Consider the following 16222-nt stretch of genomic DNA (forward strand, 5'->3'; position numbering starts at 1 on the left):
AGTCCATAGTGCTCAGAGGACCATCGGAACACAGCTACCAGCCTTGGCGGGCATCTACAACACACGATGCCTCAGAAAAGCCACCAGCATCCACAAAGGCTCTTCACACCCCTGCAACAGTCTGTTCGAACTTCTATCATTGGGCAGACGATACAAGGCCTTCTACGCCCGCACCTCCAGACTCAGGAACAGCTTCATCCCCAGGGCCATAGCTGCTATGAACCGGCCCTGCTGAGCCGGATGGTCACATCGCACAGTGAACCGGCACAGATCTACTTGCAGAGGAGATTTACTAGAATGTTGCCTGGGTTTCAGCACTTAAGCTACAGAGAGAGGTTGAACAGGTTGGGTCTTTATTCTTTGGAGCGTAGAAGGTTGAGGGGGGACTTGATAGAGGTTTTTAAAATTTTAAGAGGGACGGACAGATTTGACGTGGGTAGGCTTTTCCCTTTGAGAGTGGGGAAGATTCCAACAAGGGGACATAGCTTCAGAATTGAGGGACAAAAGTTTAGGGGTAACATGAGGGGTAACTTCTTTACTCAGAGGGTGGTGGCTGTATGGAATGGGCTTCCGGTGGAAGTGGTGGAGGCAGGCTCGATTTTATTATTTAAGAGTAAATTGGATAGGTATATGGAGAAGAGGGGATTAGAGGGTTATAGTCTGAGAGCAGGTAGATGAGACTAGGTCAGAGAGAGTGGTCGGCATGGACTGGTAGGGCCGAACGGGCCTGTTTCCGTGCTGTAGTTATTATTATGGTTATATGGTTATAAGTCGACGTTCATACCACTGGGCTGCAAACTGCCCAGGCGAAATATGAGGTGCTGTTCGTCGAATTTCCGGTGGGCCCCACTATGGCACTGGAGGAGGCCCATGACAGAAAGGTCAGACTGGGAATGGGAGGGGGAGTTGAAGTGCTCGGCCACCGGTAGATCAGTTTTGTTAATGCGGACCAAGCGCAGGTGTTCAGCCGATGTGCTTTGTTTCGCCGATGTAAATAAGTTGACATCTAGAGCAGCGGATGCAATAGATGAGGTTGGAGGAGGTGCAGGTGAACCTTTGTCTCACCTGGAAAGACTGTTTGGGTCCTAGGATGGAGTTGAGGGGGGAGGTAAAGGGACAGGTGTTGCATCTCGTGCGGTTGCAGGGGAAAGTGCCTGGGGTTGGGATGGTTTGGGTAGGAAGGGACGAGTGGACCAGGGAGTTACGGAGGGATCGGTCTCTGCGGAACGCAGAGAGGGGAGGGGATGGGAAGATATGGCCAGTGGTGTGGTCCCATTGTAGGTGACGGAAATGTTGGTGGATGATATGTTGGATCCGCTGGCTGGTGGGGTGGAAGGTGAGAACGAGGGGGATTCTGTCCTTGTTGCGAGTGGGGGGAGGGGGAGCAAGAGCGGAGCTGCGGGATGTAGAAGAGACCCTAGTGAAAGCCTCATCGATAGTGGAGGAGGGGAAGCCCCGTTTCCTGAAGAACGAGGACATCTCTGATGCCCTAGTGTGAAACACCTCATCCCGGGCGTAGATGCGGCGTAGACGGAGGAATTGGGAGTAGGGGATAGGCTTTTTGCAGGGGACCGGGTGGGAAGAAATGTAGTCCAGATAGCTGTGCGAGTCGGTGGGTATATAGTAAATGTCAGTCACTAGTCTGTCTCCTGTGATGGAGATGGTGAGGTCCAGAAACAGGAGGGAGATGTCGGAGATAGTCCAGGTATATTTAAGTGAAGGAGAGATATCGGAGGTCCTTCCTTCCCGCTGCTGTGAGACTGCACAAACAGCACTGCTCCCAACAGACCAGTCAACAGTAACAGTTAAGGAATACACAGTAAACTGATCACAATTTATACGTCTTTATTTTTATTGATAATGAATGTCTCCTGTTATCCACTTTGCTGCTGCAACACTGTAAATTTCCACGGTGTGGGACAATTAAATGAATTTATTTATTATCATTATTATTATTATTATTATCATCACAGGCGGCAGTCTAGGAATTTTATGGTCATCGATTCCCAGAACAGACTTGTTTAACATCTAAAAGAACCGAGGTGATTTAACTATATTCCCGGTGCTGGTGAAGGATTGATAGAATTTGTTAATTACTGACACGGAGCGGAACCGGAGCAGATTCTCAGCCACTGGTCTGCATCCCAGGTCTCGATGAAAGGATAAAGTTTCTCCGTGAATTTTTTCCCGGTGAAGGTGTGGAGATGGGACTTGGTGTCCGCGTCATAAAATGAAACTGTCCCGGACTCGTAACTGAGATAAACTCCCACCCTCCCGGGGATGGGACGGGCGGGGAGACGGGATCGAGGGGAGGTGACTGCAACAAATACGTCACCACTCCGCCAGATGCTCCAGACTCCAGTCTCAGGGGTCAGTGTGACCGTTCCCTTCCTCTCCACAGACTCTGCGGCGACTCCCAGACTCCAGCGCTCATTCCCCGCCACCTCCACCTCCCAGTAATGTCTCCCCGATGTGAATCCCTCCGATCCCAGCACACACGGCCAGTCTGTAAACCTCTTCCCGGTGTCAGGGAGACTCCTCCGGGTCCCGGTCCGTCTCACCCTCTTCCGATCCTCAGACACCTCGAGCAGCGCATGCGCTGTTTCCACATCCAGGGTGACGGAGACTGGGGGGAGAAGCAGAGAATCAGAGAGTCCCCGGGGGTCGGGGGGAGACTCGGGCAGCGCGGCCCCGGGACCGGGGGAGAGGCCGCTCGGCCTCAGGCACAGGCGGGCGGACAACTGAAAATTTGTCCGGAGTTTTCTTCCCCTCCCCCTACCACGTAAGATGGACAACAGAAATCCTTTCCGGATCATTTCTCCCGAGGTGGAGGCGAGAGTTGGGGTATGTCGTGGGCAAGCAGATGCAATTGGGAGAGAGGAGGTAGGAGAAATGGTGGGCGGATGGGTGTGCGGGCGTGATATTGAGTGAAAATGGGGGCTTGATTGGCGGGACAGTTGAGGAGTTAAATGTCTACTGGAGGTAATTAAAAATGAGGTCGTTATATTTTGGTGATACAGGGGGAAAGATGTGACTGTGCTGGAGAGAGTGCAAAGGAGATTCACCGGGAAGTTGCCTCCATTGGTTGCCTCCATGCTGAAATGTCGTGGGCAAGCAGATGGAATTGGGAGAGAGGAGATAGGAGAAATGGTGGGCGGATGGGTGTGCGGGCGTGATATTGAGTGATTTTGCTTATGGTGGTGAAAATGGGGGCTAGATTGGCGGGGCAGTTGAGGAGTTAAATGTTTACTGGAGGTTATTAAAAATGAGGAAAGATGTGACTGTGCTGGAGAGAGTCCAAAGGAGATTCACCGGGAAGTTGCCTCCATTGAAGGACTTGAATAATGCTGATTTGGAGACCTAGGAGAAGTTTACAAGTTTACGAGACACAGAGAGGGGGTAGTTAGTCAGATTCAGTTCCCCATCTTAATGGTACCAAAAACAAGGTTATTGGTTTAAAGTGAGAGGATGGAGTTTTAAAGAAGACAAGACCAAGTGGGCCCAAACCTCTACTGCATTGGTGCAGCACCCTCTCCTTCCACCCTCCCCCCTCCCCCTCACCCTACCCGCTCCCCTCCTCCATCCCCCACCCCACTCCTTCCACACAACCTCCCCTTCCAGCTTCCCCTCAACCCAACTCCATCCCCTTGAACCCCCCTTATCCTCCCTCCTCCACCCTCCCTCCCTCCCTAGGAGATAGATTTAAACTTTAAAATTTGAATAACTTTAACAATATAACACTGATTTCAATGAAACTCCTTCCATTAGCACCAAAGGGACGACGGTGAGTAAGCTGGGCCTAAAATTGTTGTGCTATCGTGAACCGTTTTAGCTGTAGTTCAGGAACAAACAAACAAACAAACAGGCGAGAGTTTTAGTATATAGATGTGAGGGATAAATCTCTTGCACAGAGAGTAGTTGATACCGGGAACATGCTCCCATTGGAGGAGGTGGAATCACTAACTTCAAGAGTCATTTAGACAGACAGTTGTACACGCGAGGTATATAAGGGCGTTGACGTGTTGTGAACCAATGGGATTGATGTAGATGTGCAAAATGATCGGAATAGAGATAGTGGGTCGAAGGGTCCATTTCCCTGCAGTAGATTGGGACTGAATGAAGTGAATCACTGAGCCTTCACTGCCATCCGATGCGGAGAATCCCAAAGGTCTACCATCCTCTGAGTGCAGAACTATCTCCTTATCTCTGTCCTATAAAACATACTCCCTATTCTGAGATGATAACCTCTGTTCTGGACACCTCAGGAAAGGGAAAGGTCCTCCCATCATGCTGCCTGTTAAGTCGAGTAGAACTTTGTGTTTCACTGAGATCTCCTCACTTTCTCTTTAATATAGAACATAGACAATAGACACACGAGTAGGCCATTCGGCCCTTCGAGCCACCACCACCATTCAATATGATCATGGCTGATCATTCTCAATCAGTACCCCGTTCCCTCAGAGAATTGGCCTCCACTGACTTCTGAGGCAGAAAACTCCACAGATTTCCAACTCTCCGACTGAAAATGTTTTCCTTATCTCCATTCTAAATGGCCTACCCCTTATTCTTAAACTGTGGCCCCTCGTTCTGGACTCCCCCAAAATTGGGAACATGTTTCGTGCCTCTAACGTGTCCAACCCTTTAATAATCTTATATGTTTCGATAAGATCCCCTCTCATCCTTCTAAATTCCAGTGTATACAAGCCTAGACACTCCAGTCTTTCAACATACGACAGTCCTGCCATTCCGGGAATTAACCTAGTAAACCTACGCTGCACGCCCTCAATAGCATGAATATCCTTCCCCCAATAGAAACATACAGAACAGGTACACGCCCTTTGGCCCAGCATATCAGCGCCATCCATGATGCCTATGAACATAAATTAATCCCATTTGGTTGCACATGGCCCGTTTTCCTCTTTTCCTTGCCCGTGCCTATCCCACGTACCCTGTATTGGCTGTGTAAATACCTCTTAAACATTGGTGTGATCGCTGCTACTGCAGTGCCCCCTGGAAGCATATTGTTAGAAGTTAGGTGTACTTTTAAAAAGCCTTACAATCCTCCGTTAAATTTTCATTCTGTTTCCTTGAACATATGCCCTCTACGATTTACACCTTCTCATAATTTAAAATAATTCTATCAGTTTCCCTTCAGCCTTTGACAGTCCACATAAAACAAGCAAATGTATCCGACCTCTCCTAATAGCTAATTCCCTCTAATCCAGGCAGCATTCTGGTAAACCTCTTCTGCACATTTCCCAAGGCATCCACATTCTTCCTGCAAAGGGACGACCAGAACTGCACAAAATACTCCAAATTATGCCTAAGTCCTGCAAAGCTGAAATATAATTTCCTGACTCAGCGTATGTTACTACAGAGTCTGTGGGTTACTCAGGTAAATATATTCACGGTGTCTAAAGATTATCAATTCCAGTTTACAGTGGGAACGTATATTGAGGAGGTTGTGCCCACGAACAGGAGTTTTTCCTTGTGAATGTGTTTAAGGGTATCTATGTCAGGCCGATGAAACTGTGCGTGCTTTTCCGAGACTAGATCTTGGGCCGAGATCTATCCGGTCTCGTTCTTACAATGCATCAGTATGGGGTTTGAGAAAGTCTGTGCGGCTCAAGGGTCCAACAGGGGGCAGACCTGAGTCAACCAGAGTCAACGATAGTCACTTCAAGGTTAGGCAGGGCCCATGGCACAGATCTCCACAGGACGCCCTCGTATCCCCATGACAATACTGCTCATTCGTTGTTCATTATAATTTAATTCCGTTACTTCCAATTTCCTGACTACTGAGGTACGGGCAGTAGATTCTTTGGCAGATGGCGGGACTCGAGGATGGTCTGTTGCCTCCCTGGTGCCAGGGTTCAAGACATCACGGAGCGGCTTCAGAACATCCTAGCGAGGGAAGGTGATCAACTGGACATAGTTGTGCACGTGGGCACGAACGACGTCAGGAGGAAGAGGAAGGAGATACTGCAACGTGAGTTTAGAGAGTTAGGAAGAAGACTGAGAAGTAGGACGTCAAAGGTGGTTGTATCTGGACTGCTACCTGTACCTCGTGCTGGTGAGGGCTGGAACAGAGAGATCGGGGATATGAATGTATGGCTGAGGGGCTGGTGCAGGGAGCAGGGATTTAGATTTCTAGACCACTGGGATCTCTTCTGGGGTAGGGGTGACCTGTACAAAAGGGACGGGTTACCCCTTAACAACAGGGGACCAACATTCTGGCAGGTAGGTTTGCTAGTGCTACAAGTGTGGCTTTAAACTAAGTAGTGGGGGGGGAGGGGTTGACAAACTGGGAATATGAAGATGGAGTTAGCGGGGAAGCGAATAGAGGAGAAATTGCAAAGGAATCTTGAATGAATGGGAAGGGAAGTTCGAGAAGGGATAAGAGAGTAAGGTCAGGGCCAATTGTGACCGGTGTGAGAGGGGAGGAGAATACCGAAATTAAAGTGTTGTATTTAAATGCGCGATGTACAAAAAATGAAGTGGATGAGCCCGAGGCTTATTTAGACATTGGCAAGTATGATGTTGTGGGAATCACTGAGACATGGCTACAAGAGGGCCAGGGCTAGGAACTGAATATTCAGGGGTACGCAACATATAGAAAAGACAGACAGGTGGGCAGAGGGGGTTGGGTCGCTCTGTTGGTGAGGAATGATATTCACTCCCTTGCAAGGGGTGACATAGAATCAGGAGATGTAGAATCAGTATGGATAGAAATGAGGAATTGTAAGGGTAAAAAGACCCTAATGGGAGTTATCTACAGGCCCCCAAACAGTAGCCTTGACAGAGGGTGCAAGTTGAATCAGGAGCTAAAATTGGCATGTCGCAAATGTAATGCTACGGTGGTTATGGGAGATTTCAACATGCAGGTAGACTGGGAAAATCAGGTTGGTAACGGACCCCAGGAAAGGGAGTTTGTGGAGTGTCTCCAAGATGGATTCTTAGAACAGCTTGTACTGGAGCCTACTCGGGAGAAGGCAATTCTGGATTTAGTGTTGTGTAATGAACCTGATCTGAGAAGGGGACTCGAGGTAAAAGAGCCATTAGGAGGCAGTGATCACAATATGATAGGTTTTACTCTACAAATTGAGAGGGAGAAGGGAAAATCGGAAGTGTGAGTATTACAGTATAGCGAAGGGGATTACAGAGGCATGAGGCAGTAGCTGGCCAGAATTGACTGGAAGGAGGCCCTAGCAGGGATGACGGTGGAACAGCAATGGCAGGTATTCCTGGGAATAATTCAAAAGTTGCAGGATCAATTTATCCCAAAGAGGAGGTAAGATTCTAAGGGGAGTAAGAGGCTGACAAGGGAAGTCAAGGACAGCATAAAAATAAAAGAGAAGTAGTACAACCATGCAAAGAAGAGTGGGAAGCCAGAGGATCGGGACACTTTTAAAGAGCAACAGAAGATGACTAAGAAGGCAATACGGGGAGAAAAGATGAGGTACGAGGGTAAACTAGCCAATAATATAAAGGAGGATAGTAAAAGCTTTTTTAGGTATGTAAAGAGGAAGAAAATAGTCAAGGCAAATGTGGGTCCCTTGAAGACAGAAGCGGGGAAATTTATTATGGGGAACAAGGAAATGGCAGACGAGTTGAACCGGTACTTTGGATCTGTCTTCACTAAGGAAGATACAAGCAATCTCCCAGATGTTCTAGTGGCAAGAGATCCTTGGGTGACGGAGGAACTGAAGGAAATCCACATTAGGCAGGAAATGGTGTTAGGTAGCCTGATGGGACTGAAGGCTGATAAATCCCCAGGGCCTGATGGTCTGCATCCCAGAGTACTTAAGGAGGTGGCGCTGGAAATTGTAGATGCATTGGTGATCATTTTCCAATGTTCTATAGATTCAGGATCAGTTCCTGTGGATTGGAGGGTAGCTAATGTTGTCCAATTTTTAAGAAAGGAGGGAGAGAGAAAACGGGAAATTATAGACTAGTTCGTCTTACATCAGTGGTGGGGAAGATGTTGGAGTAAATTATAAAAGACAAAATTGCGGAGCATTTGGATAGCAGTAACAGGATCGTTCCGAGTCAGCTTGGATTTATGAAGGGGAAATCATGCTTGACTAATCTTCTGGAATTCTTTGAGGATGTAACTTGGAAAATGTACTGGGGAGAGCCGGTGGATGTGGTGTACCTTGACTTTCAGAAAGCCTTCAACAAGGTCCCACATAGGAGATTAGTGAGCAAAATTAGAGCACAGGGTATAGGAGGTAGGGTACTGACATGGATAGAAAATTGGTTGACAGAAAGAAAGCAAAGACTGGGGATAAATGGGCCCCTTTCAGAATGGCAGGCAGTAACTAGTGTGGTACCGCAAGGTTCGGTGCTGGGACCGCAGCTATTTACAATCTACATTAATGACTTGGATGAAGGGATTAAAAGTACTATTAGCAAATTTGCAGATGATACAAAGCTGGGTGGTAGTGTGAACTGTGCAGAAGATGATATGAGGTTGCAGGGTGACTTGGACAGGTTGTGTGAGTGGGCGGATGCATGGCAGATGCAGTTTAATGTGGATAAGTGTGAGGTTATACACTTTGGTGGTAAGAATAGGAAGGCAGAGTATTATCTGAATGGCGTCATGTTATAAAAAGGGGACGTACAACGAGATCTGGGTGTCCTAGTGCATCATTCACTGAAAGGAAGCATGCAGGTACAGCAGGCAGTGAAGAAGGCCAATGGAATGTTGGCCTCAATAAGGATGAGAGGGTATCTTATCGAAACTTATAAGATTATTAAGGGGTTGGACACGTTAGAGGCAGGAAACATGTTCCCAATGTTGGGGGAGTCCAGAACAAGGGGGCACAGTTTAAGAATAAGGGGTAGGCCAATTCTCTGAATGCATTCAAGAGAGAGCTAGATAGAGCTCTTAAGGATAGCGGTGTCAGGGGTTTTGGGGAGAAGTCAGGGACGGGGTACTGATTGAGAATGATCAGCCATGATCACATTGAATGGCGGTACTGGCTCGAAGGGCCGATTGGCCTCCTCCTGCACCTATTGTCTATTGTGCTCCTGTGTTGCATGTGTTCCAGGACCTAACATCTCCAGCTGACCATGTGTGCGTGAGGCTTCTCAGTCAGTGGGTTGGTGCAGAAATGAAACTCCAATTACCATTCAGTGCTTATCCTGACCAATCTTTGCATCACATAAAAACATCAATGTGTCCCACAAACCAAGTGAAATAAGTCCATATGTTTTACCTTGTTTAACGGAGTCAAACGTTTCTATCAATGCTGCCTTCAACAAAAAGAGGTGGTTGAATTTTTCAGCCGTTATGGCAACATCTGTCACTGACAATAAATGCCCATCATCACTAATCCTGCAAATATTAAATAGCTGATTACAAATTCTGCATTGATGTTTATGAGGAAATATGTTTCATGTAGAGTTTCAGTGAAGAACATGCCCTACCTTCGCTTGCGAACAGCTTCCTCCTGAAATAAATAAAACACAAGACTGAATTGACCGAGACAGAACTACTGAGAGCATGAATTTCACCCAGATTATTACGAGGTGCTAAAAGTTCCCATTTCTCCACTCTCACCCAAAATGACAGAGACAAGAATAATGATATTGCAGACATAGAACCGATGGAGGAAGTATAAAGATTGTTCTGAAAATTACACGATGCTGACAGGATAGTCTGGACAGGTTGTGCGTTTCAGCCGAATAAAGGATAGGCCATTTAGAACGGAGATGAGGAAAAACGTTTTCAGTCAGAGAGTTGTGAATTTGTGGAATTCACTGCCTCATAAGGCAGTGGAGGCCAATTCTCTGGATGCTTTCAAGAGAGAGCTAGATAGAGCTCTTAATGATAGCGGAGTCAGGGGGTACGAGGAGAAGGCAGGAACGGGGTACTGATTGAGAATGATCAGCCGTGATCACATTGAATGGAGTTGCTGGCTCAAAGGGCTGCATGGTCTACTTCTGCACCTGTTGTCTATTGAATATGATGTTAGTGATGTGTAGGAAGGAACTGCAGATGCATAGACAATAGGCAACATGGTTGAATTTGTTTCAAATATATCAGATGCCATTTTGTGACGGTGCACATTTATGGAAGCAAATTTAAATAGACTTCCTTACCTCTAGAAATTTCACGCTGTCTTTTTGTTCCATCTGTTCCTGTAAACGCAGGAGTTCCTCCTGAATAAAATTTAAATTCTCTTGAATCTCCCGAAGATTTTTCTCCATTAGGTTTAGAATCCGTTCCTCATCTTCGCGTATATCTTTGAGGAAGTACTTTTCTTTCTCAGTGATAATCTGGTGCAGTTCAGCAAACTGGGATGTGACATGGGACTGAAGGCTGTGTGACTCTTCCTGTCAAATGAATGCTGAAGATTAACATAATATATTTCTGTATTGTGTTTGTTGACAGAATAAGTGGCCATATAGCCCATCGGCGTCCGGTTGTCAGAATTATCTAATCAGTCAAATTCTCTCACACTTTCCTGAAACAAAGAAGTTTAATTCTCCTTCCCATCCCCACACTGATCTTTCTGTCCTAGGTCTCCTCCATTGTCAGAGGGAGGCTAATTGCAAAATTGGACGAACAGCATCTCATATTTCGCTTGGGCAGATTTCAGCCCAGTAATATTGACTTCTCTCACTTCCGGTAGCCACGGCATTCCCTCTCTCTCTCTCCCTCTCCCACCCAAGTCGCACTAACTTCTCCCTTTCACCCCATGAACAGCTAACAATGGCCTGTTTCCTTTATCGTCGTTACTTGTTTGCATATCTTTTATTCATTGTTCTTTATTTCTCTGCATCATCGTCTACTCCCTGTCCCTCGTTTCCCTTATCTCTAACCAGTCTGAAGAAGGGTCTCGTCCCGAAACATCACCCATTCATTCTCTCCAGAGGTGCTGCCAGTCCCGCTGTTACTCCCCCTCAACTCCATCCAAGGACCCAAACAGTCTTTCCAGGTGAGACAAAGGTTCACCTGCACCTCCTCCAACCTCATCTATTGCATCCGCTGCTCTAGATGCCAACTTATTTACATCGGCGAAACCAAGCGAAGGCTCGGTGATTGCTTAGCTGAACACCTGCGCTCGGTCCGCATTAACAAAACCGATCTCCCGGTGGCCCAGCACTTTAACTCCCCCTCCCATTCCCAGTCTGACCTTTCTGTCATGGGCCTCCTCCAGTGCCATAGTGAGGCCCACCGGAAATTGGAGGAACAGCACCTCATATTTCGCCTGGGCAGTTTGCAGCCCGGTGGTATGAAAGTTGACTTCTCCAACTTTAGTTAGCTCCTCTGTCCCTCCCTTCACCTCCTCCTTCCCAGATCTCCCTCTATCTTCCTGTTTCCACCTATATTCTTCCTTTGTCCCACCCCCGACATCAGTCTGAAGAAGGGTCTCGATCCGAAACGTCACCCATTCCTTCTCTCCCGAGATGCTGCCTGAACTGCTGAGTTACTCCAGCATTTTGTGAATAAATCGATTTGTACCAGCATCTGCAGTTATTTTCTTATACTTTTTGTCATGATCTTCCAGACAGAAAGGCCTCACCCGAACTTTGGAAATCTTTCGTAGTTGTTGCTGTTCTATTTCTTCGATATCAGATTTATTTTTCGTGACAGATTCTATGGCCGATTTTACCCGAGCCTAGGATCAAAGAATAAAGGCGTTAGACAACAAAGAATGAACAAGGTAAATAAAGATACAAATCTGTTTGCATTAACCTTGTAGATGTCAACAGCTTCTTTAATCGGCTGGAAGCTGTGGTTTCTGTGTTCCAGCGCATCTCGACAAACCAGACAGACCAGTTTTTTGTCATTTTCACAAAACAGCTTCTTTTCTTCCTGATGTTCCTCGCAGAAAAGTTTACTTCCCTTCTCTTCTGCATTCAGGCTCAGTGCTCGAGCTTTCTCAGACAGTCTCGCCAAGGCCCGATTGACTTTGAGGGTGCGGTCTGTAAACTCCTCTCTGCATTCCGGGCAGGAGTTTCTCCCCTCGCTGTCCCAACTCTGTGTGATACAGGAGCGGCAGTAGTTGTGCCCGCACTCCAGTGTAACCGGGTCGGTGAAGAAATCCAGGCAGATTGGACAAACTGCCTCCTCGGTTAAACTCTCGACCTTATCTTTCGAAGCCATTTTAATTCCCGGTTCGAATTCTATTTGCTTTTGGGTGCGGCTGGATTCCTGCAGTATCGCGTTATCCACTCCGCACCCTCCCACTTCGTATAATGAATGTTAATTGACTGCAATAGACGCGGCAGGAGGCCATTCAGCCCTTCGAGGCAGCACCAACATTCAATGTGATCGTGGCTGATCATTCTCAAACCGTACCCCGTTCCTGCCTTCTCCCCTTATCCCCTGACTCCGCTATCCTTACGAGCTCTATCTAGCTCTGTCTTGAATGCATCCAGAGAATTCGCCTCCACTGCCTTCCGAGACAGAGAATTCCACAGACTTACAACTCTCTGACTGAAAAACGTTTTCCTGATCTCCGTTGCCCCTGGTTCTGGACTCCCCCAACATTGGGAACATGTTTCCTGCCTCCAACGTGTCCAATCCCTTAATAATCTTATATATTTCAATAAGATCCCCTCTCATCCTTCTAAATTCCAGTGTATACAAGTCAATTCGCTCCTGTCTTTAAACATATGACAGTCCCAGAATTCCGGGAATTAACCTAGTGAACCTAAGCTACACGCCCTCAATAGCAAGAATATCCCTCCTCAAATTTGGAGACCAAAACTGCACACAGCACTCCAGGTGCATTCTCACTAGGGCAATGAACAACTGCAGAAGGACCTCTTTGCTCCTATACTCAACTCCCCTTGTTATGATGGCCAACATGCCATTGGCTTTCTTCACTGCCTGCTGTACCTGCATGCTTCCTTTCAGTGACTGATGCACTCGGACACCCAGATCTCATTGTACGTCCCCTTTTCCTAACTCGACACCATTCAGATAATAATCTGCCTTCCTATTCTTATCACCAAAGTGGATAAGCTCACATTTATCCACATTAAACTGCAAGGGTTCATTGTGAAGTTGTCCGAGCAAACCTCCAACTAATCTCACAGGAGGGAGGGGCCGTTAGTTCTTGAAAGTGAATATACCAGAGATATGGACCTGGGACAGTGTAAAGCAGAACAATGGGGAGCAAGGCCAAAATGGTGCCATACGTGGATGGGAAACGATGGTGAAATATAAATTTAGACCAACTGTTAAATGGTAACATGCGAACACCGGTGAAATGTGGCGTTCCACAGTCTCTCTGTGTAATCTACATGTGTAGGAAGGAACTGCAGATACTGGTTCAAACCGAAGATAGACACTAAAAGCTGGAGTAACTCAACGGGTCTGACAGCACCTCTGGAGAAAAGGAATGGGCGACGTTTCGGGTCGAGACCCTTCTTCAGAGTGAGCGTTAAGGGAAAGAGATACGATAGATATAGATGAGGATGCAGAGAGATATAGAACACATGAATGAAAAATATGCAAAAAAAAGTTAGGGTGATAAATGAAACAGGCCATTGTTAGCTGGGTATTTATTCACAAAATGCTGGAGTAACTCAGCAGGTCAGGCAGCATCACCGGGGGTGACTGTGACATTCCCGTTGACTGCCCTTTAGTTTTCCATCGCATGCGGGCACTATTGTGGTACAGCTAAAATGACCTGCCGTTGCACAGATCCAACGACCCAGTGTTGGCTTCGAACTGGTTGGTGCTCGCTGTGTCGAGTCTGGACGTTCTCGCTCTAACCTCGCGGACCTCTCCTCGATACTCCTGTTTAGTCGCACTAAAAAATAGAGTTGCTTCTGTCCTTTGGTAACGATTGAAGGGATTTAGCGGAACACGGGGCGAGCTAAACTGGGATTAGTTTAAACGGGTGTTTGAGAGCTTGACGAGAAGCCACACAAGATTCACAGAATTATACAACGTGCTGGAGTAACTCGGCGGGTCAGGCACCATCTCTGGAAAACGTATTGGTGATGTTTCGGGCTGGGACCCTTCTTCAGTCTGGAGATGGACCCGCATCCGAAACGTCATCTACCCATGTTTTATCCAAAGAAGGATCCCGTCCCGAAACCTCGCCTATCCATGTTCTTCAGGGACGCTACCTGGCCGCCGAGTTACTCCAGCATGTTGCGGTTCCTTGTTTCTACTTCATGAAGTTAAACTCCGAGAACTCTCCGAATCATACAAGATTAATAAGGGATTGGACACGTTAGACGCTGGAAACATATTCCCAATGTTGGGGGAGTCCAGAACCAGGAGGCACAGTTTAAGAATAAGGGGTAGGCCATTTAGAACGGAGATGGGGAAAAACGTTTTCACTCAGAGTTCTAAATCTCTGGAATTCTCTGCCTCCACTGCCTTCTGAGGCAGAGAATTCCACAGATTCACAACTTTCTGACTGAGATCGGGATGCCATGGGTCAAGTATGAGCGGGGAGGTCAAGTGTATCAATCCTTAGATTTTTATAAAAGTTCAGTTAACGGGATCCGATAACACGTTTGAAAAAAAGGCGGATCAACAATTCTAAAGCGGTGGCTGTTTATTTCTCTCTTCCCACATTTTCATTCCCCCTGGTATTATTTCCGCGCTCACTGGGGGTTTACGACGCGGAATTTGGGAATTAAATGGGAGCCGTTCAGCGCCGACCTGTTGTCCACCGGGTTTCTGCACCACAGCCCCTGAGCCCCGCTCCTGACGCCGGTCCCGGGACCCGACCCTTTCACACACCCGGAGAGGAACCGGAGCAGATTCTCAGCCACTGGGTTTCTTGCCAAGGCCCAAAAAAAGGATAAAGTTTCTCCGTGAATTTATTCCCAGTGAAGGTGTGGAGATGGGACTTGGTGCCCGCGTCGTAAAAGGAAACTGTCCCGGACTCGTAACTGAGATAAACTCCCACCCTCCAGGGGATGGGACAGGCGGGGAGACGGGATGGAGGGGAGGTGACTGCATTAAGCTCATTACTATCCCGCTCGATGCTCCAGACTCCAGTCTCCATGGTTAGTTCGGCCACGCCACATCCACCTCCCAGTAATGTCTCCCCGATGTGAATCCTTCCGATCCCAGCACACACAGCCAGTTTATGAACCTCTTCCCGGTGTCAGGGAGACTCCTCCGCGACTCGGTCTGTCCCACCCTCTTCCGATCCTCAGACACCTCGAGCAGCGGATGCGCTGTTTCCACATCCAGGGTGACGGAGACTGGGGAGAGAAGCTGAGAATCAGAGAGTCCCCGGGGGTCGGGGGGAGATTCGGGCAGCGCGGCCCCGGGACCGGGGGAGAGGCCGCTCGGCCTCGGGCACAGGCGGGCGGACAACTGAAAGTTTCCCGTGGGGGATTTTCCACAATTGCGCGAGATGGAAAAGATAAATGCATTTCCGCTAATTTTCTTCCGGGAAGTGGAAGTGAAATGTTTTGGTTGTCGCGGACGGGGAGAGCGAAATGGGAGATGATGGCGAAGTTGCGGCTGGGTACGTGTGTGCGTCAGACTGAGTTAATGTAATGGCCGTATTAAATATCAGTGGGTGCATGTATCCTGCGTTGGTGAGTGTGTTCATCGATGGTTGTGTAAGTCATGGTGTGTCCCCACATGTAAGGTGTGTGTTGGTGAGAGTGTGTGCTGTATGCCTGTGGACTAGTCGAATGAATAAATTCACTGGTCGACACAAAATGCTGGAGTAACTCAGCGGGCCAGGCAGCATCTCTGGAGAGAAGGAATGGGTGACGTTTCGAGACGAGACCCTTCTTCAGACTGATGGCAGGGGAGTGGGTGGGACAGAGATGGAATGTAGTCGGAGAACTGGTGGGAGAACTGGGGAGGAGGAGGGTATACGGAGGGAAAGCAAGGGCTATTTGAAGTTAGAGAAGTCAATGTTCATACCGTTGGGGTGTAAACTACCCACGCTAAATATGAGGTGCTCTACCTCCAATTTCCTGTTCCTTCACACTGACAATGGAGGAGGCCCAGGACAGAAAGGACAGAAAGGGAATGGGAGGGGGAGTTGAAGTGCTGAGTCACCGGGAGATGGGTGGCAGTGTGAACTGTGAGGAAGATGCTATGAGGTTGCAGGTTGCCTTGGACAGGTTGTGTGAGTGGGCGGATGCATGGCAGATGCAGTTTAATGTGGATAAGTGTGAGGTTATCCACTTTGGTGGTAAGAATAGGAAGGCAGAGTATTATCTAAATGGTGTCAAGTTAGGAACAGGGGACGTACAACGAGATTTGGGTGTC

At 47.7% G+C, this 16222-nt stretch overlaps 1 protein-coding gene across 1 annotated transcript in view; it reads right to left on the reverse strand.

The window, feature by feature from the left end:
* LOC144602584 (uncharacterized) overlaps window positions 1-12118 on the reverse strand; it is a 53202-nt gene extending 41084 nt beyond the window's left edge. Inside the window, exons 1-6 of the mRNA XM_078415712.1 lie at window positions 11708-12118; window positions 11535-11630; window positions 10108-10341; window positions 9433-9455; window positions 9222-9340; window positions 2102-2626 (exon numbers count right to left, since the gene is read on the reverse strand). Coding sequence (XP_078271838.1) covers window positions 2102-2626; window positions 9222-9340; window positions 9433-9455; window positions 10108-10341; window positions 11535-11630; window positions 11708-12118 — 1408 coding nt within the window. The remainder of the gene's footprint in view (window positions 1-2101; window positions 2627-9221; window positions 9341-9432; window positions 9456-10107; window positions 10342-11534; window positions 11631-11707) is intronic.
* Between the last annotated feature and the right edge of the window lie 4104 nt (window positions 12119-16222).

Source organism: Rhinoraja longicauda, chromosome 19 (genome assembly GCF_053455715.1).
Source record: "Rhinoraja longicauda isolate Sanriku21f chromosome 19, sRhiLon1.1, whole genome shotgun sequence".
Lineage (NCBI taxonomy): Eukaryota > Metazoa > Chordata > Chondrichthyes > Rajiformes > Arhynchobatidae > Rhinoraja > Rhinoraja longicauda.